This window comes from Dasypus novemcinctus, chromosome 19 (assembly GCF_030445035.2).
Source record: "Dasypus novemcinctus isolate mDasNov1 chromosome 19, mDasNov1.1.hap2, whole genome shotgun sequence".
Lineage (NCBI taxonomy): Eukaryota > Metazoa > Chordata > Mammalia > Cingulata > Dasypodidae > Dasypus > Dasypus novemcinctus.
In genome coordinates, this window is record NC_080691.1 from 71,450,586 (window position 1) to 71,476,707 (window position 26,122).

Here is a 26,122-nt window from a genome sequence, read left to right on the forward strand (position 1 = left end):
CTTTGGGCGCCGGACCCCTGCTTCCGGTCGCAGGCGTAGCTTAAGCGCAAGTCAACAAGGCGGACCGCGAGGTCAGGAAGGGTTCAGCCAATAGGAAGTAGAGTCTGGCTCGGGGGCGGGACTTCGGGAGAAACATCATCAACGCGCGACCTTAGCCCTCACCCGGAGTACCAGGAAAATGGTGGTGATGGCGCGTCTGGCTCGGCCCGAGCGGCCGGACCTTGTCTTCGTGAGTTCGCGGTGGGACCCTGTTGGCCCTTGTTGGGGGGATCTGGGCCTGGACTCCTCAGGAAGCCAGAGCCCGGCCATCCGGGGAGTCTAAACTAGAGCTCTGTGTGCTCGAGGACTGGGGGATCCTAACGGGACCAAGACTTGGCCTTGATGTCCAGAGTAATGATCTGGTATTAGGGCCGGACCCCTGATTGCCTGAATGAAGAGTACCTGTAGGTTAAGGGCCTGGAGTCTCCAGCCTGGGGCGGAAATGGGGGCGTGAGAGCATGGGAGGGGAGGGAGATTCAGAGAGCTGAATCTTAAGAGGTAGAGGCAGGGTGTCTGAAGTAAAGGCTGGTGTCTAGACCAGGGATTTGGTTTCTGTAATAAAGAGTGGATGTTCTAGGTAACCTCCTAAGTCGGATAGTGAGTGTTGGAGAGTGGGGTGAAGGTTTGTTGTTTGGTCTAGGAGAACTTTGGAGTCTGAAGTTGAGGCCTGGTGATGAGCATCTGGGAGGGGCTGGGTCAGTAGGACCCTGAAGAACCAAACACTTGGTGTCTGGAGAAGAGGTCGGCATTTTCACCAGATTCTTGGTGTCTGGCATTAGAAGTTTGGTGTCTGGCCCGTAGCTCTCCTTCTGAGATAAAGGCTTGGCTTCCAAGAACTAGACCCCGACTATGGGATTCTGAAGGGCTAACGGCTTAGTGTCTGGACCCGAAAGTCCTGTTGGGGCAGGTGGTGACAGTGGGGTCCTGATGGACCAAAGGCCTGGTATATGGAAAAAGGTATACAGGAGGAGGTAAAGACTGGTGACCAGGGTGGAAGCCTGGGTTCTTGACCAGGGTTCTGGTGGTGACTAAGGAGTCTGGTGGTCTGGATTACAGACCAAATGCATCGTGTCCAGGTGATGGTCTCATGTCTGGCCTGGAGCCCTTATGATTGAGAAGTTTGGTGGTCTGGTTCAGATCGTGGGCAGTAGAATTCTGAGGGGTAAAGGTCTGGGCCAAGGTCTTGGTGCCTGGGCATCTGGTGACCTGGTTCCGACCATGGATGGTAGGATTCGGTATCTGGGTAAAGGTATGGAGTTTGGACCTGAGCCCCCAAAGTGGTGCTATATTCAGGCTCTGAGAGCAGAACTCTGTTCTCCCCATTCCCTGGCCCTGGCAGGAGGAAGAGGACCTTCCCTATGAGGAGGAAATCATGCGGAATCAGTTCTCTGTTAAATGCTGGCTCCGTTACATTGAATTCAAACAGGGGGCACCAAAGCCCAGGCTCAATCAGCTGTACGAGCGGGCACTGAAGCTGCTGCCCTGCAGGTAGGAACAGCTCTGGCAGCCCTGCCCACCCCGCCCCTTGCCCCACCCTTTCCAGTCACAACAAAATTGGCAAGTGGGTCCTCAGAGATCACTACAGGTTTGGCACTGAGTATACATCTCCTGATAGATTGACACAGACCAGTCATCCCTCCCCAGGTGTCCTCTGCCCAGCATTAGCCTCCTGGACAGGGTGAAGGTTCTGGTTCCATAAAGTTGACCAGTCAGGTTCTGTTCCCCACCCTCTCCCCCCAGCTACAAACTCTGGTACCGCTACCTGAAGGCACGCAGGGCACAGGTGAAGCATCGCTGTGTGACTGACCCTGCCTATGAAGATGTCAACAACTGCCACGAGAGGGCCTTTGTGTTCATGCACAAGGTGGGGGGCTGGGCCTCTGTGAACACAGCAGGGGACCAGACAGTGGGAGCAGGGCCAGGGGGTGAGTGGGGAGATGGGGCTCAGAGTCCATGGAGGTACACAAAGCAGTGGGGCTGGACTCAGCACTGTAAGGACAGGGGATTGGAGTCCTGTTGCCTCCATGCAGTAGAGGTTGGACTGGACTTGCTTCTGGAGGGTTGGGGGTTCATGTTGAGGCCCCAGGCTAGGCATGGCTCTTGGACATTGGGTGTTTGGGCCAGGCCAAGGGGACCTGCTGCTCAGACCTGCCTGCCTTCACACCTCCAGATGCCACGCCTGTGGCTAGATTACTGCCAGTTCCTGATGGACCAGGGGCGCGTCACACATACCCGTCGCACCTTTGACCGTGCCCTCCGGGCACTGCCCATCACACAGCACTCTCGTATTTGGCCTCTCTACCTGCGCTTCCTGCGCTCACACCCACTGCCTGAGACCGCTGTACGAGGCTACCGGCGCTTCCTCAAGGTAAGCCTGTCAGGCCAGTAGGCAGAGCCAGGCTTAGGCAGGCAGCTCATTTCTCAGGTTAGAGTTTCCACGAACTGACTCCCTAGATTCTAGCCCCTTGGGGGTGTCATCTGACATCTGGCTGTGGGAAAAGGGCTTCTTGAGACAGGCAGGTTTTTGTCTAAGTTTGTTTTTTGCAGAAGGTTGGCCAGCACCTACTCCACCCCAGGCATTGAAGTAGGTGCTGGGGACAGAGCATGAATAAGATAGTTCCTGCCCTTGTGAGCTTTTGATCTAACTCAGTAGACAGAGGTCAGTTAGCTGACTGCGTAAACCAGCGCAAAACGGTAACACTGGCAAGGACAAGGGTGGGAGATGAACAGAGCTACGGGATGTAAAGGGGCAGGGTTGAGTGTTGAGTTGCATATGGGGGTGGGGTGAGGTACAGCTTCTCAAACATATAATATCTGTTAGATGTTGTGAAACCCTTACCACAGCGAGGGGGGGTGAGGGCATATGACGGACACAAGGCCGGGCTTGTGCAGGCTGGACTGTTGCTATCTAAGCCAGACCAGTCAGGACTGGGGTTGAACCAACAGGGCGGAGGCTGGACCTATCAGGACTGAGGCTAGACCAGCAGGGTCAAGTCTGAACAGATGTGGCTGAGGCTAAGTTGGCAGGGCTGGCTCCTGGCCAAGGCATTGGTGGGTGGGTGACGGAAAGCTCTGGATCACCGAGTGGCCGGCAGCCTGGTGCTGTGGCCCTGCAGCCTCATTGACTCCAGGCGGTGGATGTGTGGTCCCCAGCTGAGTCCTGAGAGCGCAGAGGAGTACATTGAGTACCTCAAGTCGAGTGACCGACTAGACGAGGCCGCACAGCGCCTGGCCACCGTGGTAAATGATGAGCGCTTCGTGTCCAAGGCCGGCAAGTCCAACTACCAGGTGGACCTGTGGGGAGATGGGGGCTGGGTGGAGGGGTTTAAACCAACCCTTCCCAGGAACGAGGCTGACTCTCCCCCCTGTACCCTACAGCTGTGGCATGAGCTGTGCAACCTCATCTCCCAGAACCCGGACAAAGTGCAGTCCCTCAACGTAGACGCCATCATCCGCGGGGGCCTCACCCGCTTCACTGACCAGCTGGGCAAACTCTGGTGCTCACTGGCTGACTACTATATCCGCAGTGGCCACTTTGAGAAGGTGTGTGGTCCAGCAGCCTCAGGGCACAGGGCAGGGTCTCCCTCCCTCTTGGCTCTCTGGGGTCACCGTCAAGCACATGCAAATGGACCTGCATCTGAGCAGAAAGCAGGGGCAGGCGTGCCATTGGGTGCACACATGCATGCCCAACACTCACACTTGCTTTCCTGAGGTGGGGAGAGGTGGAACAGCCCTGCAGTTAAAAACCGGACCCAGGTTCAAGTCCAGGTTCTGCTCTTCCCCGGCTGTGTGTCCTTGGACCTGTCTCTGGGCCCTTCCATGCCTTGGCATCCTAGTTTGCAAAACGGACAACAGCAGCTCCTTCTTTTGCAAGGTGTGAAGGTAACATTGTCAGAGCCCTGAACCTGTGCCCCAGGGAGGCATCTCTCCCACAGTGGTTGGCATTCCTGCTGTTTCTGGGCATAGAGTGGCAAGCTCGGGAACAGGGGCATGAGCCAGGCTCTGGAAAGTCTCTGAGGGCTGGCTGCAGGTATGGGTCCCAGAGCAAGGCGGGAGCAAAGGGTCCAGAAGGGGTGATCAGGAGGTCAGGAGGTAGGTGGGGTACCAGTCAGGATGGCCCTTGCAGGCAGGAAGAGCGGCCTCCAGGGGGCCTGTGCTGGAGACCCTTCAGGCTGCTGCTTCTGGAGGAACTCGAGGGCAAGGCTGGCTGTGAACCGTGGCAGGAAGCTGCTGCAGCCAGAGTCAGGCAAGGGCAGCAGGGCAGGGCCTGCCTGGGTGGAGGTAGCTGGGGTGGGGCCTGTACTGGGGATTTGGGGGCACCTGAGAGAATGTGAGTTGGGGGGGGGCTGTGGCAGGAGGGTTGCTCTGTAGCCAAGGCTGAGCCTCTGTGGCCACGCTGAAGTTGGTGTCCCTGCAGGGCTGGCTGTGGGGCCTGGGGGAGTTGATCACTCTTTTGTTCTATCCTGGGTGCCACAGGCTTTGCCCACATCCCACCTTCATTCCTCAAGGTGACTCTGCCTCAGGGCTGTGGAGGGCCTGGGGCTCTCCCCAGGTGAAGTCCTGTTTCAGTTTGCCTCAGCTGCTACAGGAAACATCACAAACTGGTTTGGGCTGAAACAACTGGAATTTCTTTGGCTCATGTTTTTTTTGTTTGTTTTATTTTGTTTTGTTTTTTGTGTTTGAGGTACTGGGGCCAGAGATTGAACCCAGGACCTCGTATGTAGGAAGCCAGCGCTCAACCATGGAGCCACATTGGCTCCCCTGAGTTGGCTTTTTTGTTTTTTTGCTTGTTTGTTTTCGTTTTTAGGAGGAACCCAGAACAGAACCCGGGACATCCCATTTGAGAAGCAGGGCTCAATCGCTTGAGCCACATCCACTTCCCCATGTTGTTTGTTTTTGTTTTTATGGAGGAACCTGGAGCAGAACCCGGGACCTCCCATGTGGGAAGCAGGGCTCAACCACTTGAGCTACATCTTCCCACTTTGGCTCATAGTTTTGAAGCTCAAAAAGCTCTAAATCAAGATACTGGCAAGACTCATCCTGCCCCAGAGTCTTCCCACTCTGGTGGGGACTGCGGGCCATACTCTGGGTTCCGTGCTGGTGTCTCCACCTCCCACTGTGTAGCGACATCCTCTCCCTTCTGGCCTCTCTGACTTGGGGGGTCCTCTTTAGAGGGCCTCCAGCAATGCAGATTAAGACTCAGCTGGATTCATTCAGGCCCCACTTTAACCAAAAAGAACATTTTTAGAGGTCTGATTTACAGTGGGTTCCTGGCCACAGGGATGTGGGTTAAGATTGAGGACAAGCCTTTTCTGGGGTACGTGATTCAGTCTGCTACAACTCCCTCGCTCTAGCGTCTTCTGGCAGGGCAGCTCAGGGCAAAGGGGGGGGAGAGCTCCAGCTCACTGCTCAGTGCTTGACGGCTGAGCAGTACAGCCCGAGGCTGCCGAGCAGGCCCCAGGGCTGAGACCAGGCGACATTGCTGCTGGAGGCTGCGCTGGTGGACGCGGCACCTCTCCGCTGAGGTTCCCCTCCTGCCCCCACAGGCCCGGGACGTGTACGAGGAGGCCATCCGCACCGTGATGACCGTGCGGGACTTCACCCAGGTCTTCGACAGCTACGCCCAGTTTGAGGAGAGCATGATTGCAGCCAAGATGGAGACCGCCTCGGAGCTGGGGCGGGAGGAGGAGGGTGAGCCACTTGGGCCAGTCCAGGAGGAGCCAAGGGTGGGGGCTGGAGACCAGGGACTAGGGAGGGTCGGTGCCTGGCGGAAAGGGAGGGATGGCTCAGGCTCCATAGGTGGGTGCGGGGAGGGCTGGGGCCGGAGCTTGGAAGGGCAGGTAGGCTGGGGGAGCAGAGGGGGTGGGGGGTTCCAGAGGAGCTGGGCTGGGTGTGTCTCAGTCCGGGTGGCCCTGGGATAGCCCAGGCCTGGACCAGCAGGAGTCTCAGGCCCAGAGAACTCGGTGGAGGCTGCCAGGGAGGCAGGGAGGGAAAGCACTGTGGCCCTCACCCTGGCCCCTGCCTGCCCCCCCCATGTGTCCCAGACGACGTGGACCTGGAGCTGCGCCTGGCCCGCTTCGAGCAGCTCATCAGCCGGCGACCCCTGCTGCTCAACAGCGTGCTGCTGCGCCAGAACCCGCACCACGTGCACGAGTGGCACAAGCGAGTGGCCCTGCACCAGGGCCGCCCCCGTGAGGTGGGCACTGGCCTCGCCCCCACCCCCACTGCCCCCCACCCCCGCCTGGCACCTGCAGGGCCCCTGATCTGTTCCCCTCCTGCCCCCAGATCATTAACACCTACACAGAGGCCGTGCAGACCGTGGACCCCTTCAAGGCCACCGGCAAGCCCCACACCCTCTGGGTCGCATTTGCCAAGTTTTACGAGGACAACGGGCAACTAGATGATGTGAGCCCTGTGTTGTGTGTGTGTGTGTGTGTGTCTGTGTGCCTGGGTGTCCCCGCAGTCGGCCGCCACGCACCTTGAGAGGGCTACTCCTGCACGCGTGGGTCAGCAGACCCAGCCTCTGCCTGAGGACCCAATAGGTGGGAGCGTGTGTGCGAGTGCCGTGTGCACGCATGCTCATGACAGAGGCGGGCGGGGTCTGACCTGGCCCCTGCACACCCCTGGCAGGCCCGCGTCATCCTGGAGAAGGCCACCAAAGTGAACTTCAAGCAGGTGGACGACCTGGCCAGCGTGTGGTGCGAGTGCGGCGAGCTGGAGCTGCGGCACGAGAACTACGACCAGGCCCTGCGGCTGCTGCGGGTGAGGGCAGGCCCAGGTCCCGGGGAGGGGCTGCAGGCCGGGCAGCCAGGGCCCAGGACCCCTCCCTGAGCGCCCCCACCCTCGCCCCACAGAAGGCCACAGCGCTGCCTGCCCGCCGGGCCGAGTACTTTGACGGCTCGGAGCCCGTGCAGAACCGTGTGTACAAGTCGTTGAAGGTGTGGTCCATGCTCGCCGACCTGGAGGAGAGCCTCGGCACCTTCCAGGTGAGCCGGCCAGCCCGCCGGTGGGGGATGGGGTGCCCAACCCCCCGCCCTACCTGACAGCATCTGCCCCATAGTCCACCAAGGCTGTGTACGACCGCATCCTGGACCTGCGCATCGCCACACCCCAGATCGTCATCAACTACGCTGTCTTCCTGGAGGAGCACAAGTACTTCGAGGAGAGCTTCAAGGTGAGCTGCAAGTCCCACACAGCCATGGCCCCTGCCCGGGAGACCGGGGCCTACCTCTAGGGGTGTGTGCAGGCCGCGCTGCCCTGCGTGTCCCCTGGCACATGGAGAGTCTTGCCCCTGCTGAGCGGTGTTTGCTTGTGTAGACGGCACACATTTGTGCTTACAGTGAGGTTATGCAGGCACAGAGCCCCTGGTCTGTCCCTGTTCTCTGCTGAGGGGCATGTTTGTGTGTGGACGGGGACAGCACCGACATACTGTACAGGCAGGTGGTGTGTGGATGTGGATACCAGCCTGTCCCCAACCCTGCCTCCGTGATGGGGAACCCTCTCCCAGACCCCTGGCTCTCTCTTTGCAGGACTGAGGACACTTCTTTTCCCTTAAAGTCCCCTGCTGAGTGCCAGATCTCATGTTTAGCGACAGCTCTGCTATCCTGGGGGTCCTCGCGGTTGTTGAGGGAGGCAGGGCAACATACATCGCCACCCACAGTGGGGGTGGGGACAAAGAAGAGGCACACTTGCTGGGCCCCCAGAGAGGCATGGGCATCCCCTGGCAGCCGTTCCCTGTGGGCATCCTGGGTGCCCTGCACATTCTGCCTCTCATACTCACACTCAACGGCCAACCGTTCCCCCCGGGGCAGGCGTACGAGCGTGGCATCTCGCTGTTCAAGTGGCCCAACGTGTCCGACATCTGGAGCACCTACCTGACCAAATTCATCGCCCGCTACGGGGGCCGCAAGCTGGAGCGGGCACGGGACCTCTTCGAGCAGGCGCTGGATGGCTGCCCTCCCAAATACGCCAAGAGTGAGGAGGGGGCTGGGCGGGCTGGGGCGGGCAGCGGCGTCGCGGGCTGGGCTCCTGACCACTGGCACACCTGGGTCCTTGGGCAGCGCTGTACCTGCTGTACGCCCAGCTGGAGGAGGAGTGGGGCCTGGCCCGGCACGCCATGGCCGTGTACGAGCGCGCCACTCGGGCCGTGGAGCCCGCCCAGCAGTATGACATGTTCAACATCTACATCAAGCGGGCGGCCGAGATCTACGGTGTCACACACACCCGCGGCATCTACCAGAAGGCCATCGAGGTGCCTGCTGTGGGGGAGCGGGGCTGGGGCCACCCAGGGCACGGGGCAGCCGCCTCCCTGCCTCACACCCCCCACCACCATGCCCAGGTGCTGTCGGATGAGCATGCCCGGGAGATGTGCCTGCGCTTCGCAGATATGGAGTGCAAGCTCGGGGAGATTGACCGTGCCCGTGCCATCTACAGCTTCTGCTCCCAGATCTGTGACCCCCGGGTAGGGCAGGGGCAGGACAGAGTGGGTGGAGGGTGGGTCTGGGTGGGCTGGGGCCCAGCTCACACACACGACCCCCACGCACATCTCCCTAGACAACGGGGACCTTCTGGCAGACGTGGAAGGACTTTGAGGTCCGGCACGGCAATGAGGACACGATCCGGGAGATGCTGCGGATCAGGCGCAGCGTGCAGGCCACATACAACACGCAGGTCAACTTCATGGCCTCACAGATGCTCAAGGTGTCAGGCAGCGCCACGGGCACCGGTGAGCCCCACGGCCTGCCCCGCCTCGCCTTCTGGGGGCTGCTTCTGCCCCTCGTTCTGGAAGCTGCTAAAGGCCGGGTCTTCAGGAACGGGGTGGGAGGGGGGCACCCAGAGCGAGAGGGACTCACCAGGCCCTCAGGGTCTCCACTCGCCACATCTGACCCCCGCCCTCCCTCGCAAGTATCTGACCTGGCCCCTGGACAGAGCGGCCTGGACGACATGAAGCTGCTGGAGCAGCGGGCCGAGCAGTTGGCCGCTGAGGCCGAGCGGGACCAGCCCCTGCGGGCCCAGAGCAAGATCCTGTTTGTGAGGTGAGGGCCGGGCCGGGCAGGCGCTTCCTGAGGGGAGGGCCCCCGGGCTGCTGGGTGTGGGGCTGGGCCCACCTCCCCTCCCTTCCCCACCCAGGAGCGACGCGTCCCGCGAGGAGCTGGCGGAGCTGGCACAACAGGCCAACCCTGAGGAGATCGAGCTGGGGGAGGACGAGGACGAGGACGAGATGGACCTGGAACCCAACGGTGAGGGGCCGGCTGGGTGGGGCGGGGTGGGGGCAGCAGGGCCGGGGCCTGGCCAGTGGGGTAACTGGTGCCTCACCCCCTCCCCGACAGAGGTGCGGCTGGAGCAGCAGAGCGTGCCAGCTGCCGTGTTCGGGAGCCTGAAGGACGACTAATGCCCCCGCCCCCCACCCACCCCCAATAAAGCCTCTGTTTGTACACCACAGCCTGCGCCTCCTTCCTGCTGTCCAGGTGCCCGCTGGGATTGCCAGCTTAGTAGTGCCCTGGCACCAGGCCCAGCTCCCCCCCCCCCCCGATTGGCTGGTGCCGGAGGTGGGGCAACTGGGCGCCGGGCCAGGACACCCTACCCGCCCTCACCCTCACCCTGCAGAGCCAGTTCTGAGTGAATGGCCAGCCGCTCTTCTGCCCGAGGCCTCAGAGTCAGCCCTCCCCTCCCAGCCAGCTCGCTCCAGCCCCAAGCCTGGGGCTTGGCCTCCAGCTGCCCCGGGCTCTGCAGACCCCTGCTCCCAGGACCATCAGGCCCACCTCCCTGGGCAGCGATACCCCAGGTCTCCTTAGCAGTAGACAGCTTCTCCCTGGGCAAGGGCCTCCTCTGGCCCCTTAAGAAGGCAGGTCCAGGCCCTGCAATGTGAATTTAGCCAGGCACTTCCGGCCTCTGGGCAGGGAGTGAGGCAGGAGGATCTGGGAGCTCCAGACCTCATGCCTTGCTGCCACTGGGGCGTGGTCTTCTGTCTAAGCTCCGGGAAGCCATTAGCCCTGGATTATTAAAGTGTTCTAAGCATCGGGATATAATCGGATTTGTGCACTGGGAGAGGTCACAAGGCTGCCCTGCGTAGACCAGCCTTGGGCAGGCGGGGGCTGAGGTGTGGGGAGGCCCAGGCCACGGCGGAGCAGGGAGCTGGAGATGGCTGTGGGGTTGGGGAGAGGGGGGCCAGGCTGAAGAGGAGCCTAGGAGGTAAGATACCCGGCGCTGGGTGGGGTCAGGGCAGCCGGTTCTGGCCCGGCACCTACGCTCAACCTGGCATAGCTGGTGGAGTAGGCAGCCGTGCCAACGAGGCAACAGGAACCACGGACGTGGTGCTCAGTGAGGCAACATGGGAATCCCTGGCCCAGAGGCAGTAACTCGGCCCAGAAACGCAGACGGGCTGGCCCAGGGAGGGAGCGGATCGGGTTCAACAGTGGCCTTATACCAAACGCAGACACTCCAGTAACAGCCAGGCAGCAGGGGCAACTCAGCAAGTGTAGGAGAGAAGGGCCAACGGCTCAGAAGCACATGCACCAGAGGTCAGCCATGAGGCGGCTGGAAAACGCGCGAGGGAGGTCAGGACAGATGGACCTGGGCCCAAGCTGTGGCAGGGCTGTCAGGGTGGGGGCAGCCCAAGCAGGCTCCAGAGAGAACAGGAGGCAGAAAACTACCTCTCAGAGGCAAAGGAGAAGCGATGGCAAGTCCCCAGGCAGTGTCAGGGAGAGGATGAGGCGCGACCTCTTTAAATTATTTTATTCAAGGAGGTGAGAGAGGAGACGGGGGAGGGGGGCCGAACCGAGCACTGAGTCCCTGAACCTCCCAGCTCAGCCCCCCACAGCAGGACAGGACAGGACTTCTGGGGGTGGGGGCCCCAGCCCCACCCAGACAAGGCTGGGAAGGCAGACAGGACCCAGGGTTCCACCGGTCCCGCAGGGGAGCGGCGGCTGGGGCGTGCAGGGGCCCAGCCTGCAGACCGCCCGGGGCGGGGCTATTTGGGGGTGCTGCCCCCCTTCTTGGGAGTAGTGGGTTTCTTGCTCTGCCAGAGGTGTCCCTGGATGGTGAAGGCGTCCACGCTCATGGACATGGTCTTGGCAGGGATCTGGGTGAAGCGCTTGCGGTCTGAGTTGTACTTGTAGATGCCCTCGACCATGGCTGGGGTCACGGTGCGGGGCCCGTAGCCCGCCAGCCGCGACAGCTCCTCCGTCTCCCCAGACAGCGTGTACAGGGCCCGGAACTGGCAGCTCGAGTCGCGGAAGAGGATGAGGAAGTGGTTGGCTTTGCTCTTCTCGATTTCCTGGTTGAGGGAAGCGAAGGGGGTCAGCCAGCCCAGCCCGGCCAGCGCTGCCACCGCCGCCGCCTCTGCTGCCGCCGCCACCCCCGGCCCCGGCTCACCTCGAGGATGCGGTTCTTCTGTGGCTCGTTCACCTTGCCCGCCAGGCAGCAGTGTGACAGGGCGTTGTGGATGATGAACTTGTTGGACTTGGCGCTGGGCTCCTTGTACAGCCGCGGGCCTAGGGAGCGGACGGTCAGGGGGGACAGTCGGGGATGGCCCGCAGGGTGCCGCCAGGGGCTACACTCACCTGTGTACTCGGGCACAGACGCGGGGGACGAGGCATTGCTGCCGTTCTCCCAGTCGCGCTCGCGGCTGCCAGGCAGACGGCTCGGGGACATGAGGCCGGATGGGGAGGGCGCCCTGTTGGCGGGGGAAAGGGGTGAGGATGGGATTAGGATGCGAGGATTTGCAAAGCCTGGAACATTCTGCAGAGGGGTAGGCCATGCCCAGGGAGACATACGGGCATATTGTAAAAACTCACAAATCCAAGAAAGGGCCCCTGTCTCGTATGCTCCCCGGCCACACATCATGTTCACTCAGGGACATCGAGACATTCTGGGGTCCTCTCTGTCATTTACGCACAATCTGCCTTGCACACATGAGCATCCTTTTGCCCCTTCAGGGACACAGATACACTGTCCAGGACACACGTGCACACACACAGGGACTGAGAAGCTACCTGGCTCGTGACCACCTGCCTGCCCTGGAGGACTCACCGAGACGTGGGTCTCCTCACACCGAGGTTATTGGGGGTCTCGTTAGCCACAGTGGACAGCGACAGGGTGGACTGCGAGTAGACCTTGCTGAGCCGGGAGCCTGCGGCCCAGGGCACTGGGTCAGCTGCCACCCGAGACCCCTCACGCCCGAGCGAGTTTGCCCAGCAGGACATGGGGCAGGACCACTTGCCACTGCCCCCACGACCTCGCTCACCTGCCCACAGCCCCTCGCCCTGCTGCAGCCCGTCCCCACATCCTGGTGGCAGTCTTTACCAGGGTCAGGCCATACCCAAATCCCTGCAACCCTGCTTTGCCTCCCCACCCGTGACGTGTCCATGGGGGACCTCACCCGGGGAGTCCTGGAAGGCGGCACCAGGCAGCCCCCATGCCAAGATGCCCCCCTCCCCCTCCCCGGCTCCTCACCCAGCAGGCCGCGGGCTGGGCTCCGGGCCAGGGCTGAGTCGTCACAGCAGCCAGAGCGGGGCCGGGGGGCCCTCCGCCCGCCCCGGCCGGGTCCCCCGGCGGCCCGGGGCCGCAGCACCTTATCCAGGTCATCCATCAGTTTCAACTGTGCCCGGCGCTCGTATTCGAGCCGTGTGAACTCCCCCCGCCGGGGGCCCACCTCCTCCTCGGCTGCAGCCCGGGCGGAGGGCACAGCAGCCGCAGGGCCCGCGGGGGCCGCAGGGGCCATGACGGGGGCCGCCTCCTCCTGGGCCAGCCTGCAGGTCAAGGGGAATCGAGCCATCAGAACGGGTCAAGGGGCCAGGGGCTCCCTGGGCTCCCCGGGCCTCACCGCGCAGCCTCCTCCCTCCGCTGCTCCTTCTCCGCCTCTTGCCACTGTTTGCGCCGCCGTGCCTCCTCTGCCCGCCGCTGCTGCCGTTCCAGCAGGCTGGCCCGCTTTTGTGCCATCTCGTCCTCGGGTTTGTCTTCATCCTGGGGACAGACGCTGAGTCCAGGTGGCCACCCCTCCCTCGGTTTGGCTGGAGTCCTACCTGCCGTCCAGCCCGCCAGCCGCTCGTCTGTCCTTGTGCATTCATGTCAAAGGCATTTAGTCGGCGCCAACTTCATGCACAGCCCCACAATGAATACTGGGACACAGGCCGGGACCAGGGCAGACCATGTGCTGCTACTCACACAAAGCACTTAACCCGTTGGGAAAGACAATGGAATATCTCACAGACAGCAGGGACTACTGGAAGAAGAACGTGGCACAGCTAAATGACTGAGGAGGAACTATTCCCATCTAGGGACACCCAGGGAGACTTCCTGGAGGAAGCAACCCTGGAGAATGAGAAGGACTGGACTAGAGGGGGCTGGGGAAGGGGAGAACTTCCCAGGCAGTGAGAACAACATGTGCAAAGGCCCTGGGGTTCAACTGAGGCCAAGAGGGGCAAGGAGGCCAGGGTGGCTGGAACACATAGCTGGGGGTGGGTGGCACAGGACAATGTCAAAGGGGCCAGGCAGAACCCCAGGCTGTGGGGAAGACTTTCGCTTTCATTTGAAGAGCAAGGCGAAGCTATAGAAGGATTCAAAAGAGCAAAGTGCCAAGGTCCAATGTGCATTTTGTAAAAAAAATTTCTTTGGCTGCTCGACAGACAATCGCCAGGAGCTGGGGGTGGGGGAATGAGGCTTAGCAGCAGAGACCAGCCAGGAGGTGACTTCCCATGTCCAGGTGAGAGGATGGTGGCCCAGGCTGGGGGTGCCATGAGGACAAAGAGGAGTGATGACATGGGACAGGGTCAGGAAGGGGAAGTGGTAGGACCAGGCAGGGGGAATGAGGGAGAAGGTGCTATGGAAGACCCTACTCTGTTTGTCCATCTTCCCACTCCTGTCCATGTGTCCACCTGTCCACCCTCCCTCTGCTGATCTACCCAGCCCATCTATTTGTTCACACTGTTGATGTACCTCCATCCACCCATCTGTCATTCATCCACCCATCCCCTTACCTTCTGTCCATCTGTCCATACCCACCTATCTACCTACCTTCCATTCATCTGTCCATTCCCATCTACTCATCCATCCATCCATCTACCTACCTTATGTCCATTTCTCCATCCCCATTCATCCACCCATCTTCTGTCCAATCCCACCTACCTTCTTTCCATCTATCCACTCCATTTTTGTCCATTCTCATCCACATATCCATCTACCCATCCATTCACTTTTTGACTCACGCCACCTGTCTGTCCATATGTCCATCCATCTACCCACCTGTCCATCTGTCCATCCTCACCCACCCATCCACCCATCCACCCATCTGTCAGCCTTCTGACCCACTCCACCTGAATGTCCATACGGCCATCCATCCATCCAACCTTCTGACCCATTCCATCCAAACGTCCTTTCTGTCCATCCATCCAACTTCTTTTGTCCATCCACATGTCCATCCACATGTGCCCCTCTGCCCATCTATCCACCCACCTCTGTCCATGCCCCCACCTGTTTGTCCACTGAACCTTCACAACAGTAGAGCTCTAGGCACCCAACCACCTGTCCATCCATACCTGCTCACACTCCTAGCCACCTGCCCACCCGCCTGCCCATCCATGCCCCCACTTCCTGACCTTCCATCTGACGCCTGGCCCTCCTGCTCAGGTATACTCTCACCTTATAGTAGAACCCGAGTCCAGCCCGCGGCTCTCCCTCCGAAGAGGCCTCTTCTTCCAGGGAGTCCTCAGCCCCGGGGGGGCTCCCATCTCCCTCATCCTCAGCTGCAGGTTCTTCCAGGCTTCCCAATGGGATCTCCACGAGGCCGGGCCGGGCGGCGGGCCCCTCGGGGGATGGGTCCTCAGCCAGGAGGAGAGAGGAGCGCGTCTGCACGGGCACCTGGCTCGGCGAGAACTTGCGCAGGTGGGGGAGGCTGTCCACGTCGTGGGGAGGCGTGAGCACCCTGGTCAGGGGGGCCAGCCGCAGCTCGGCCGGCCGGGCGTGCTTCGGACTGCGGGATGTGGGGCTGGGGCCGGGCCCCGGGCTGCGACGTGCAGCAGGGGCGCGGCGGGCAGGGATGGGCGATGAGACTTTGGGGCTCGTGCTGGGCCCAGGGATGACCCAGGCTGCAGCGGGTGGGGCGGGCCCGGGGGCCTCGGACGGGGCCAGGAGCCGCTGCTGCTGGTCCGTGAGCCTCTGCATGTCCCGCTGCAGCGAGCTCAGGGCGGCACTCAGCTTGCTGACCGCACGGTTATAGTCCCCCAGCCCCTCGGGGGGCACCAGCCCCAGCTCTGGGGAGAAGGTCACCGACCTGGGCCGGGGAGACGGCTCACCCTGGCCCTCGCCTGCTGGCCGCTCCCCACCAGGAGCTGGGTCCAGCTCGGTCTCTGCCTTGGTCTCCCCGCCAGCCTCCCGCGGCTGCACCTGGAGGAAGGCACTCTTGCCCAGCCGCTGGCGGTGCTTGGCGAAGATGGCCTCGATCCGTCGTTTCTGAGCCTCTATGGCCCGGCGCTTCTCCTCGAGCCGGGCACCGAGCTCGCTCATCTCCGAGCTCAGGGCCTCGGGTGCAGCTGGGGTGGCCATGGGGGACGCCCCTCCAGCCTCGGCCTCAGCTTTCACCAGCTGTTTCTTGCGCTCGGCAAAGCTGGTCATCCTCACCTCTGAGTTGGCAGCTGCTGGGGATAAAGCCGCCGCCTTTGGGGACCCCTCGGCTGCAGCTAGCGGTTTCGATACCTCCCTGGCCGGGCAGGGAGATGGTTTCGAGGGGCCCTCTGGAAGGGGTGAGTAGGCAGGTGCTTTGGTGGGCCCATCGGGCAGGGACTTCGAGGCCCCCTCGGGTGGGTAGGGGGAGGCCAGCGGCGGTTTCAGGGGCCCCTCGGGGGAGTGGAGGTAGAAGCTGCCGTCGGCAGCCCCGTCGGGGAGCAGCCGGGGCTCGGCACTGTGGATGATTTGCAGGGCCTCCTCGATGGTGGGCAGGTCGCCAGGCTCCGGGGGTGGTGGGGCGCAGGGCCGGGCCGGCGCGGGGCGTGGGGGCCCCAGACTGTCCGAGCTGACCGAGCGGAGCAGGACAGGGTCTCCCATGACGACGTCCACATCGCTGTCCAGGCCAAAGGGGGTGCTGAACGACACCGCCTGGGAGAGGGGACGGCTGGGCGGCCGGAGGGAGGGGTCAGCCCCTGGGATGAGCCTGGCCACCCCAGCCTGCTCCCTGGCCCGGGCCCCCTGGGAGGCGCTCACCTGAGCTGACGGTTCCAGACCTTGCCGAGGACCTCCATGTGGGACATGGACGGTGAGGATTTCAGGGAGCCTGGTGAGGGGCAGTGAGCGGGCCCTCAGTGGGCAGGACAGGGGATCTGGGGACAACCCCTCAGGAATCAGTGGCCAGGTCAGGAGGGTCACCATGGGGTGTCACTGAAGGGTCATTATGTGCTCTAGTCAGACCAGAGGTTTGCAGAAATGGACAGCTGGGGGACCTGCAGGTGGGGCTCACCGTCACCCTGGGGCCCATTGTGGGGGTCACCAAGTGTCACCATGGGGTCATTCAGGTGCCGCAGGACCCCATGGAGGGGTCATGAGAAGACGGGATGAGGTCAGCTGGGGTGGGCTTTGAAGGGGTGGGCTCCTCAGTGACAGCAGTCACCCGCCCCCTGCCCCCCAATTCCTCACCTGTGGATCCACGGAGTGGGGACTGGGGGCCGGCAGGCGACAGGAGTGGGTGGCGGAAATTGAAGACGGGGGAACTGCCGAGAGACAGACGTCAGACGTGGGGCCTCTGTACCCACCCCACCCCCGTGGCCTCTCTCCCTGGTGCAGAGACCCCCACTGTCCCCCAGCCCTGTCCCAGCGCCAAGCCGGGGCCGGCCCGCCTAGGAGCACTGTACCTGCTGCCGCTCCTGTTCTGAGGCGAGGAGGCCTCGGTGCCACGGGGGGAGGCAGCTGCCACACAGGAGAGAGAATCAGGCGTGGCCCAGCCTCCCCACCCCCACCCGGACCCGGGCGGGGCCTCACCGTGGCCGTCAGGCAGGTCCTTGGGCTGCACAAAGTCAGGCTTCAGCACCTCAAAGCACATGACATCTCGGCCAGCAGCACCAGCAGGTTCGTCTGGAGATAGACAGAGGATCAGCCAATCCAGCCCCGGGCCCCCGGCCCCAGGTGCCCGCCCCGGCCCTGAGACGGCCCTACCTTGAGCGGCGGTGGGACGTAAAGCAAGTCCTCCAGGGACAGTGGGCAGCCCCAAGGAAGGCGGGAGGCACAGAAGTCCTGCACCAGCTGGAGGTTGTACAAGCTGTCCGCCACGGACATGGGGTCCTTGAGACAGACCTCTGTGGGGACAGCACACCCGGGTCCCTGACTCCAGAGAGGAGGACGGGGGCCCCAGGGAGGCGGGGGCCCGGCAGCACAATCTATGAACTGGGGAAATGTGCCCATGCTCTCGGCCAGGTGGCAGGTGCTTTAGGTAGGTCCTTAGATACCCTGCCTGGAACACCAGTCTCCCAGGAGCCACCCAGAGCTGGCCTCTCCGGGTTTCGACTTGAGTGGCCTCCTTTGTAAAGCGGTTCTTGAGCACCCCTTTGCCGTTCAGGATGTTTAAATGTACTTATCAACAAGTGTAGCATCTTTCTCCCCTAACTACGATGTGGGCCATCTATGGCCAGGAGATTTTCTTGTTCTCACTGGATCCCTGAGCACCCCAAACCCAGTCTGGTACAAGGTACCCATTCGATAAATACTGGTTGCAGGAATGAATTATAGGAAGCTCAGAGAAGTTTAGAAACATGTGCAAGGTCACACAGCAAATTAGGGAAAGAGAAAGGCTCCAGCCCAGGTCTGCAGATCCTGGAAGCTGCACTTGTATCCATTACACCACACCGCCTCCAAGCAGGGTATGGATGTGCACATCTGGGGACGGAGTCAGAGGCTTACTTGGTCCAGGGTCTGGCCCAGACCTGACGACTCACCCTCGAGCCGTAACAGCTGGGGACAATAGCAGTGGATAGTGGCGGCCAGTGCGGCCCCGCTCGCCAGGTCCTGGAGGCTGGTCACAGTGGGAAAGCAGGGGGCGCGTCGAGCCACGGCACGGTCCTTGCGGTATCGGATCTGTGGGTGGGAGCCAGGTCAGGTCAGAGGTCAGGCCGGCCCCTAGGTCAGAGGTCATGCTGGGCGGGGAGGCCTGGGGATCTCGCCGTGAGAGGGCCTGAAGCCGGGGGTCCCAGAGCCAGAGTGAGGGATGGGGGTAGGGGCAGCCTGGAGCAGGAGAGGGGCAGCAGCGAGAGGCAGAGGAGGGGTCTGCGAGCAGCCAGGCCAGCAGCAGGGGGCCGGGGGCGGGGACTCCTGGGACCCCGGGGGCGGGGGATACATTACCATGGGGGGTTTGCTCCCCGACTCCTTCAAACAGAAGGCAATTGCGTGCTGGGGGGTGGAGAGGAGCAGCTGTCAGCAGGGCGGGAGGAGCGCTGACGTGCTGGGCCCCCAAGCCCACCTCTGGGGGGCATTAAACCTGACCTCCATTCCAAGCCCTGGCAGTCCAGCTCCCTAACTGCATTCTGGCCAGCTTTGGGGACCCCAGCTCCTCCCAGCCCCATGAGACCTTACAGAGCAGCTTCCCATGCAGGGACACCCCTCACCCCCCACCAAAGACCCAGGCCCAGAGCGCAGGGAAAGGAGGCGGAGGAAGCAGGGAGGCAGGTAAGGAGCCCCCCAACCCAGGCCCTGGGGCGGGGGGAAAGGTGGCCCAGGAGTGAGCAAAGGCGGGGACCCCACCCAACCCAAAGCTGAGCCCCTTGGAGCTAGAAGGGGGTCCTCCCCGTCCTGGCAAAGGTCTCAGTTTCCCCTAGCTGTGCTTCTCCCAAAGCTGGCGTCTTGTCCTCAGGAGAGCTGGGGTGTCGGTTAGGAAGGTTCTTTTGGCCTCTTCTAGGTTTGAGGGTCAGTCTCTGGGCCAGAGGGGGTCTGCCCATCAGTCTCCATGTGTCTGATGAGCTGGGGAAGTGCTGGCGGCCTCCCCATCTCTGCTAAGGGTGGCACAAGCTAAGGGGCTCCACCTGCTAAGTTAATGAGGAGTTTGCCCTCTCCACTAATGGGAAGTTGGGGGCATCCCCTTCCCCACTTAGTTAACTGTGGAGGGAGGGGTCCACCCTCTTGATTCGTGGTGAGGTGGCGGGACTCTACCATCTCCTAGGCCCCCCAGGGCTGGGGTCCCGCCTCCCATGCTCACAGCTGGAGGGAGGCAGGAGAGGGTGCAGACAGGCAGGCGGAAGACAAGACACATGATGGACAGAGCAACAAGTGGGGCAGGCAGACGGGGCGGAGAGACGGCCCCACTTACAGGAACCAGCTTCCAGTACCAGCGTGTGGGGCACTGATGCCAGAGAGGCAGAGAGGAGAGCAGAGGCGGGCACAGGGGAGAGGGCAGAGAGAGAGAGAGAGAGAGGGAGCGTCACCTCCAGCCCGCCACTTCCGGAATAGCTGCCAGGCGCAGCCCTGCCCTGCCCCCCCAGCCCTTCGCAGATCCGTCTGTCCAGCCAGCCAGCCAGCAGCCAGCCCGCCTCACCGCCTCACCGAGGGCTGTGCTGGGCCGCCCCATCAGCGGGGTCTGGGGCGCTGCTCGCTGGGCCGCTTCCTGCTCTGTCTTTTCCTGCAGCCGTCGGACGGTCTGGGGGTGGGGAAGAGGTGAGCGCTGTGGCCACTGGAGCTCCTAGGCCCTAGCCCGGCCCGGTCTGGCCCCACCTACCGTGTCCACCCAGAAAAGGAGCTTGTGCTCCAAGCTGGCCAGAGCCAAGGGACCGGACGGTATCTTCGTCCACTCGATGGCAAAGGCAACCATGAGGGCGTCAATGACAGCTAGGTGGGCTCCCTGCGGGGCAAGGGTTCGAGGATGAGACCAGAGTACAGGCTGGGGGATCCCCTCGTCTCCAAGGGAGAAGGGGGAGGACCTGGAAGGGGGAGGAGCTGGAGGTGGAAGGGATCCTGGCATAGACTTGAAGGTCAGACACTAGGCCTTAGGGCCAGTGGGCCTTGGGCCAGAGTAGCACCTTTAGGGGAGGGGGCCAGGCCTGGTGGGAGGAGTCCTGAGGGGAGGAGTCAGGTATAGTAGGAGGAGCCTAGAGGGAAGAGCCAGGCTTGGCGCCTAACCCTTGGGGGAAGGGCCAGGCCCTGGTGGGAGGAACACTGGGGGGGAGGGGCCAGGTCTGGTAGAAGCTTGGCTGGGGAGCTTACCATCAGGATGGGCTGGTGCCTGAGGTCGGCCTCGCACACCGGGCGCTCGGACAGCGCAGGCACCGTCCCTCTCCGTGCCAGCAGGGCCAGCAGCGCGGAGGGGCTGGGGGGCGCCTCGAGCTGTGGTAGGACCTGGCGCCAGGCCCGGCAGTAGAGCTCAGCTGAGAGAAGCAGCCGCGTCACCGGGGGCTTCACATGCTCCTGTGCGTACTGGTCGGTGTAGAAGGGCTCCCACAGCTCCGGGGGCACATGTTCTGTGGGGGCGCGCGGTGGGTCAGGGCCGCCCTGTACAGTCCCAGTCCCGCACCGAAGACAACCCCCCACCTCAGCCCCCACGAGCATAGGGCCGCATGTGCCCAGTGAGTGGGGGCCTCTGGGCTGAAGCCCACGAGGCTCGAGGAGGAGCCAAAGGAAGCAGAGATGGCGTCCCAGGCAGAGGGGTGGCAGGCACAGAGGCCGGGAGGTGGGACTTAGCACAGTGCCTCAGGATGTAGAAGGCGCTCTGCCGGGCTGGAGCTCAGCAGGGGACTGGAACCGAAGGCAGGTGTGGGTGGCACAGGAGGGAGGGGACCTGCCCAGATTTGCCCCTTAGAAGGGCCTCTCTAGATGCCTGGTCAGGGGAGGACAATAACACCCCACTTGTCCATACTCCCCATGTGTGTGGATTCACGGAAGCCTTACAGCAGGGGACGTGTTGGTGCGGGGGTGATATATTTATTCAATAATATACAGTATAGTGTGGACTTAGTAAGGGGTCCGCGGTTTTCACCGCAAAGGGGTCCATGAAACAAAAAAGGTTAGGAACCCCTGCCTTACTGTGACCCGGGGGCAAGTGTTAACTCCCCTTTACAGATGGGATGACCGGAGCAGAGAGAAGGAAAGTCACAGGCTGGAGGTCACACAGCTGGTCAAGGCCAGGGCTGGGATTCACAGGGTGACCCCGTGAGGAGTGGGGGACTGGCTGGCAGGGGGCCATGGCAGACATGCTGATGGGGTGGAGGGGTCTGAAGGGAGTGGGTGGCATCCAGGGCCCCAGTGGATCTGAGGGGTGGGAGGAGGGGTACAGGTGGGACAGCAGATGAGGGGGGAGAGGCTGAAGCCTTGGGGACGCCCTTGAGGCTTAGGAGCATGATGAGGTCATGTCACAGAGGTGGCCAGGAAAGCCTGGGTGACATGGATAGGGTGGAGAGAAGCATGAGGGAAGCCCCAGGTGGAAGGAAAGGCAGGTGGGCTGTGCCCCAAGTAGCACCAGGGGTGGGGAGGAGAAAGCAGAAGGAGCTGTCGGGAAGCAGTGATGGAGGCCAAGAGCCATCCTCTCAGGGGTCCCCCGGGGACCCCTATTCTTGTTCCAGTCAAAGGAGCTGTTTGATTCTTGATACGTTTGAAAGAAGGGGGGTTCTAATGCTTAAAAAATATTTGATGAGCCCCTAGGCGATCCGTTTCATAGCTATCCTTCCTAGAGACCCCTCCTTGCCCACAGGCACCCAGGCAGTCCTCCCTGCCCCCTAAATTCACACTTGACACCCCCCCCATCCAACACCCCCTGTGAGATTCGTGTCCTCTCCCTGCCCCCACCCAGCTCAGATCCTCGAAAGAAAGGGCTTCTCTGGGCTCCACTTCCTCCCGCCCCAATCTCCTGGACCTGGCCTGAACCCATGGCGCTCCCAGCCTCCCCAAGGCTGACAGTGGCCGTCCAGCACACTTGTGAGCCCGTATCTTCCCCGGGCTCTCTGCCGAGCACCTCCTTCCGGAAACCTTCCTCCCCCAGCGGCTCCTGGCCAAGCCTCCCTCACAGAGGTCTCCACTCGCCCCTTCAGGGTGGGGCTCCCCACAGCTCTGTCTGAGCTGCGTGGTAACTGGAGGTGCATACCCCCCCACCGGCCCCACAAAGGTTTCCATGACCATCCAAAGCCTGCCATTTACTGCCGCCCAGGCCACGTGTCCCACGGGTCCCCGGGCCTCTCCACAACCCTCTTGTTTCAAACCTACCGCTCCTCCCAGTCCCATTTCAGTGGGAAGTCACCTCCCCCCAGCGCTGGCACACACACTCCTCCCCACGCCCCCTTCAAGTGGTCCTCTGGCTCCAAGCTCCCAATAGCTCCCAAATGCAAAGCCTCCTTCCTGTCCCTCCAGCCACTGCCAAAGATCAGGTGCCGGTCATTTTCTGCTCCCACCTGCACAATTAAGTTTCTTTCCTCCAGAACTTCTCAGGGCTTCAAGATGAAAATGTGGGCTAGAATTACCAATAGTGAATGTGTACCAAGCACTTACTCTACACTGCAGCCTCCTCACCTTTGTTGTTATTTGGGCTGAGTAATTCTTTGGGGGGAGAAGGGGGGTTCTGGGCATTGTAGGGTGTTGAGCAGCCTCCCTGGCTCCCACCCTCTAGATGCCAGTAGGACCCCCTCCCCCATTGTGAGAACCAAAAATGTCTCCAGGCATTGCCAAATGTCTCCTAAGGGTTTTTGTAAAATCATCCATGATTGAGTACCAGCCTTCTATAAGTTACTGTAGAGCAGTGCTGTCCAATAAATATAATGCGAGCCACGTATGTCATCTTAGATTTTTTAGCAGCCGCATTTAAAAAGGAGAAAGAAAAAAGTCAAATTAATTTAGTAATGTATATTTTATTTTACCCAATAGCCCCCAAATATCATTTCAACCTGTATTCAATATAAAAACATACTTGAGAAGACATTTTACTTTTTTTTTTTTTTTTACTTTTTCTTTTTTGTTACTAAGTCTTCCGAATCGGGTGTGTGTTTTCCAAGCACAGCACATGTCGATTCAGACCAGCCACATTTCAAGTGTTCCGTGGCCACATACTACTGTATCAGATAGCACCGCTCGCCGGCATAGCCGACATTTACTGAGCCCAGGACCTGGCATGCATCTGCTTCCTTAATCCTTACTTATCCCCATTTTACAGATGAGAAAACTAAGTAAGCCCGAGAGTGCTAATCTGCCCAAGATCACATAGCTAGTCAACAGCACAACTGATATGAACCCTGTTTAGGACTATATGCAGTGTTTCCCAAACTTGCTTAATAAGGAATCCTTTGGAGACCTGTCTTATCTTATCAGAGCAAGTCCTCTGCTGAGCCCACCAGCCAGCATTCCTGTGCCAGCTCCTCTGGCTGCCCGTGCCTCGGGCCACCAGAACGGGCACCAGAACGACCTCCACCCGGAGGCCAGGTGGAGGCCACCGTTCCCAAAGGGTATCTGATCCCATCAGTCCCCAAACACCTTCTGTGGCTCCCTATGCCCTCAGATTTCCAGGTAACCCAGGGCCTGGGAGGCAGTCTCCCTCATCTCCTGCTCCTCCCCTCCCAGCCACCACCAGGATCTGCATGCTCTTCTCTGAGAACTCTTTGTTGGTCCACACCCCATGCCTTTGCACACGCTGGACTCTCCCCCTGAAAACTCCTACACAATCTTCAAGGCTCAAACCCTTCCTCCTTGGAAACCTTCCCTTCTCCCTCCCTCTCTGGAAGAGATCAGGGATTGCCTCCCCAGGTCCATGGAGGCTGTCTGCCTCCATAGTAGGGACTTTATCATTCTAAGCAGGTGATGTGGGTCCGTGTCCCACCCCCCACCCCCTTCTCAATGCCCTGAGCACCCAGCCCACCCCCGAGTCCCAGAGTTCATGTGCCCTGCCCAGCTCTGCTTCCCACTTCCCTCGCAGGGGCCTGGTGCCCCCCTTCCTCAGTCCCCTGTTGAGGGCAGGCGGTGGGGGACAGTTTGAACTTGACCTCAGGATACTGGCAGCACTGGAGGTGTCACACAGGGCAGTCTGACCAGGCCAGTTGGGGTATCTGGGATCTTATCAACACCCCTCAGGACACTTCACTTTCCTTCCAGTAAAATGGCATAGTAATTTCTGCTGTCGCCTGGCTAGTATTAAGATTCCTAATAAAATTTTGCTAATAATCACAGCAGCTGTTTAGCATGTACTGTGTGCTCAGAATTCTCCAGTTAGTATCTCTCTTCCTCCTCCCAGCAACCTCGCAAAGAAACATCAGTGTCTCCTGAGCACACCCTGGCACACAGCAGAAGCCCCAAACAAGCACTGGCAGCATGGATAAATAAGTGATCTCAGACCCTCTTTTGCAGGTGGGGAAACAGAAGCTCAGGGACTTGGGGTCGGCTGTCCACGCTCTGTTGTAAGGCAGAGGTTCAATGGCAACTTTGCCTCCCCAAGTCAAGCCCTCAGAGCCTGGGACTGGAGGGCTGGGCCATCCTGGGTACCCCCCCTTCAGAGCCCCTTCTCTTACTCAAGCAAGATCCTGGGGGGTGGGTTCCGCATGAGGGTGGGGGACAGGGAGAGAGACTGGGAAAAGGAAGGAACAGGCTCGGGCGGAACCAGGAGACGGACATTTGTCACCGAGACCCACACCCAGAACTGGTTGATCTGGGAAGGCCACTGAAGAGGGGGATGGGCTGTGCCCAGCGGGAGCCAGGACCAGTGGGCAGGGCGAGTGGAGGGCAGGACATCCCCCCATTTCACCCCCAGGTCTCCAAGGGCCCAGACCTTAATGAACCCCTCTCTCCAGCAGCCAGGCCCTGGCTCCCAGCTCTGGCATGGGGTGATGGGGCTGCCCTGACCGAGCCAGCCCCGGGCCTCTCATCCCGGGGAGCCGCCCGCATGCATCCTCTCCAGACCTGTGGGCCTGGGGGAGGGGGTGGGGAGCGGCGGGCCTACCCCAGGAGAAGGCTCCCCATCCCCAGATGATCTTGGACAAGCCATTTCCCTTCTACCTGACTCCTTCGCCTCCTCGGTAAAATGGGGCAATCAGTCACACCTGCCACTGGGGCGAAAGAGGGGGTGCCGCGAACGCCCCGGCGGCCGCCCGCGGCGGGGTGTGCTTCCCGGTTGTGGGGCGCGCAGTGGCAGGGACCCGTGCGCTTTGGGGCCCCGCGGCGAGGGCCCGGGGGGTCCTCGTAAGCGCGTGATGTGAGTGTGTAAAGCGAAGGCTGGGGGGGCAGCGTGCAAGGGAAGGACCCGGGGGGAAGGGGTGTGAGGCGGGAGCCGGAGGCCCGCGGAGCGTCCGGGGAACCCACCCGGCCCGCAGACCCCGCCCGGCTCACCTAGGGCCTGGGACGCCGGGGTCCGGGCGCCGAGCTGGGCCGCCGGCCCCACCCCCACCCTCCCGCGGCGAGCAAAGTCCACGGCCGGGGCGAGCAGGAAACCCCGGGCCCGGAGGGCCGGCCACGGGCCCGGGGACCCCGGCAGCCGGCGCTATTGTTCCCCCGGCCCCGGCCCGCGCCCCGCCCCCCGCACCTGCCGCGCGCGGCACCCCGCTCGGCCCGGTACCTGCGCCCCCGAACGCGGCCCGCAGCACCCACGCCAGGCTCGCCGCCGCCTTGGCCCGCGAGAAATCGTACTGGTCCAGCGACTTGATCTCGGGCACCAGGAAGGTCCTCCGCAGCGGCCCGGGCCCGGGGGGCGCCGCCTCCACCATGGCGGCGCCGGGGCTGCGGTGCTCGGCGCGGCTGAGCGGGGCTGGGCAGGGCTGCGCGGCGCCGCGCTCGTCCCCCGGCCGGGCCCGCCGCCGCCGCTGAGCCAGGTGCGACCGCCCCGCGCGAGGGACGCTGCGTGGCCCCGCCCCAGGGCGGAGCGCAGGTGCGCCCCGCCCCCCGGCCTGGGGGCGCCCGGGCTCCGCGCACCCCCTCCCCGCCCCTCCGCTCCCGCCGCCCGGCCCCCTCGCCGCGGGTCCCCGCGGGATGCAGTGATGGCGAGGGAGGGCGCGGCGCGCGCGCGCGTGTCTGTCTGTCTGTCTGCGGCCCTGAGGAGGAGGAGAGAGCCTGTGTGTGTCTGTAGCTGCGGGCTCCAGTGGGTGTCCTCCAATGTGGGATTGTTAATTTGGGATTAAAATTGTCATGCGGGATTGGAATTTCTGGCCAGAGGGAGCGG

General features: G+C 62.0%; 2 protein-coding genes across 2 annotated transcripts; one reads left to right on the plus strand and one right to left on the minus strand.

Annotated features, from left to right (window-relative positions):
• The first annotated feature begins 19 nt into the window (after nt 1-19).
• Nucleotides 20-9,480, plus strand: XAB2 (XPA binding protein 2). Its single transcript, XM_058281916.2, has 19 exons — nt 20-229; nt 1,379-1,527; nt 1,780-1,903; nt 2,210-2,407; nt 3,193-3,327; nt 3,418-3,582; nt 5,586-5,730; nt 6,084-6,235; nt 6,325-6,444; nt 6,670-6,801; nt 6,894-7,025; nt 7,100-7,213; nt 7,851-8,013; nt 8,100-8,290; nt 8,378-8,500; nt 8,593-8,764; nt 8,945-9,074; nt 9,169-9,278; nt 9,369-9,480. Exons 1-19 carry the CDS (start codon nt 179-181, stop codon nt 9,428-9,430), a joined length of 2,568 nt encoding a protein of 855 aa, XP_058137899.1. The 5' UTR covers nt 20-178; the 3' UTR covers nt 9,431-9,480.
• Nucleotides 9,481-10,758: 1,278 nt separating this feature from the next.
• CAMSAP3 (calmodulin regulated spectrin associated protein family member 3) lies at nt 10,759-25,730 on the minus strand. Its single transcript, XM_058281917.2, is given in 20 exon segments — nt 10,759-11,314; nt 11,413-11,531; nt 11,601-11,713; nt 12,070-12,169; nt 12,493-12,788; nt 12,863-13,002; nt 14,677-16,144; nt 16,234-16,303; nt 16,663-16,736; nt 16,878-16,932; nt 17,005-17,067; nt 17,070-17,097; nt 17,179-17,318; nt 17,955-18,093; nt 18,358-18,405; nt 19,552-19,570; nt 19,572-19,645; nt 19,724-19,846; nt 20,209-20,462; nt 25,523-25,730. Coding segments are annotated over 20 exon segments (3,777 nt in total). The 5' UTR covers nt 25,671-25,730; the 3' UTR covers nt 10,759-11,008.
• Nucleotides 25,731-26,122: the final 392 nt, after the last annotated feature.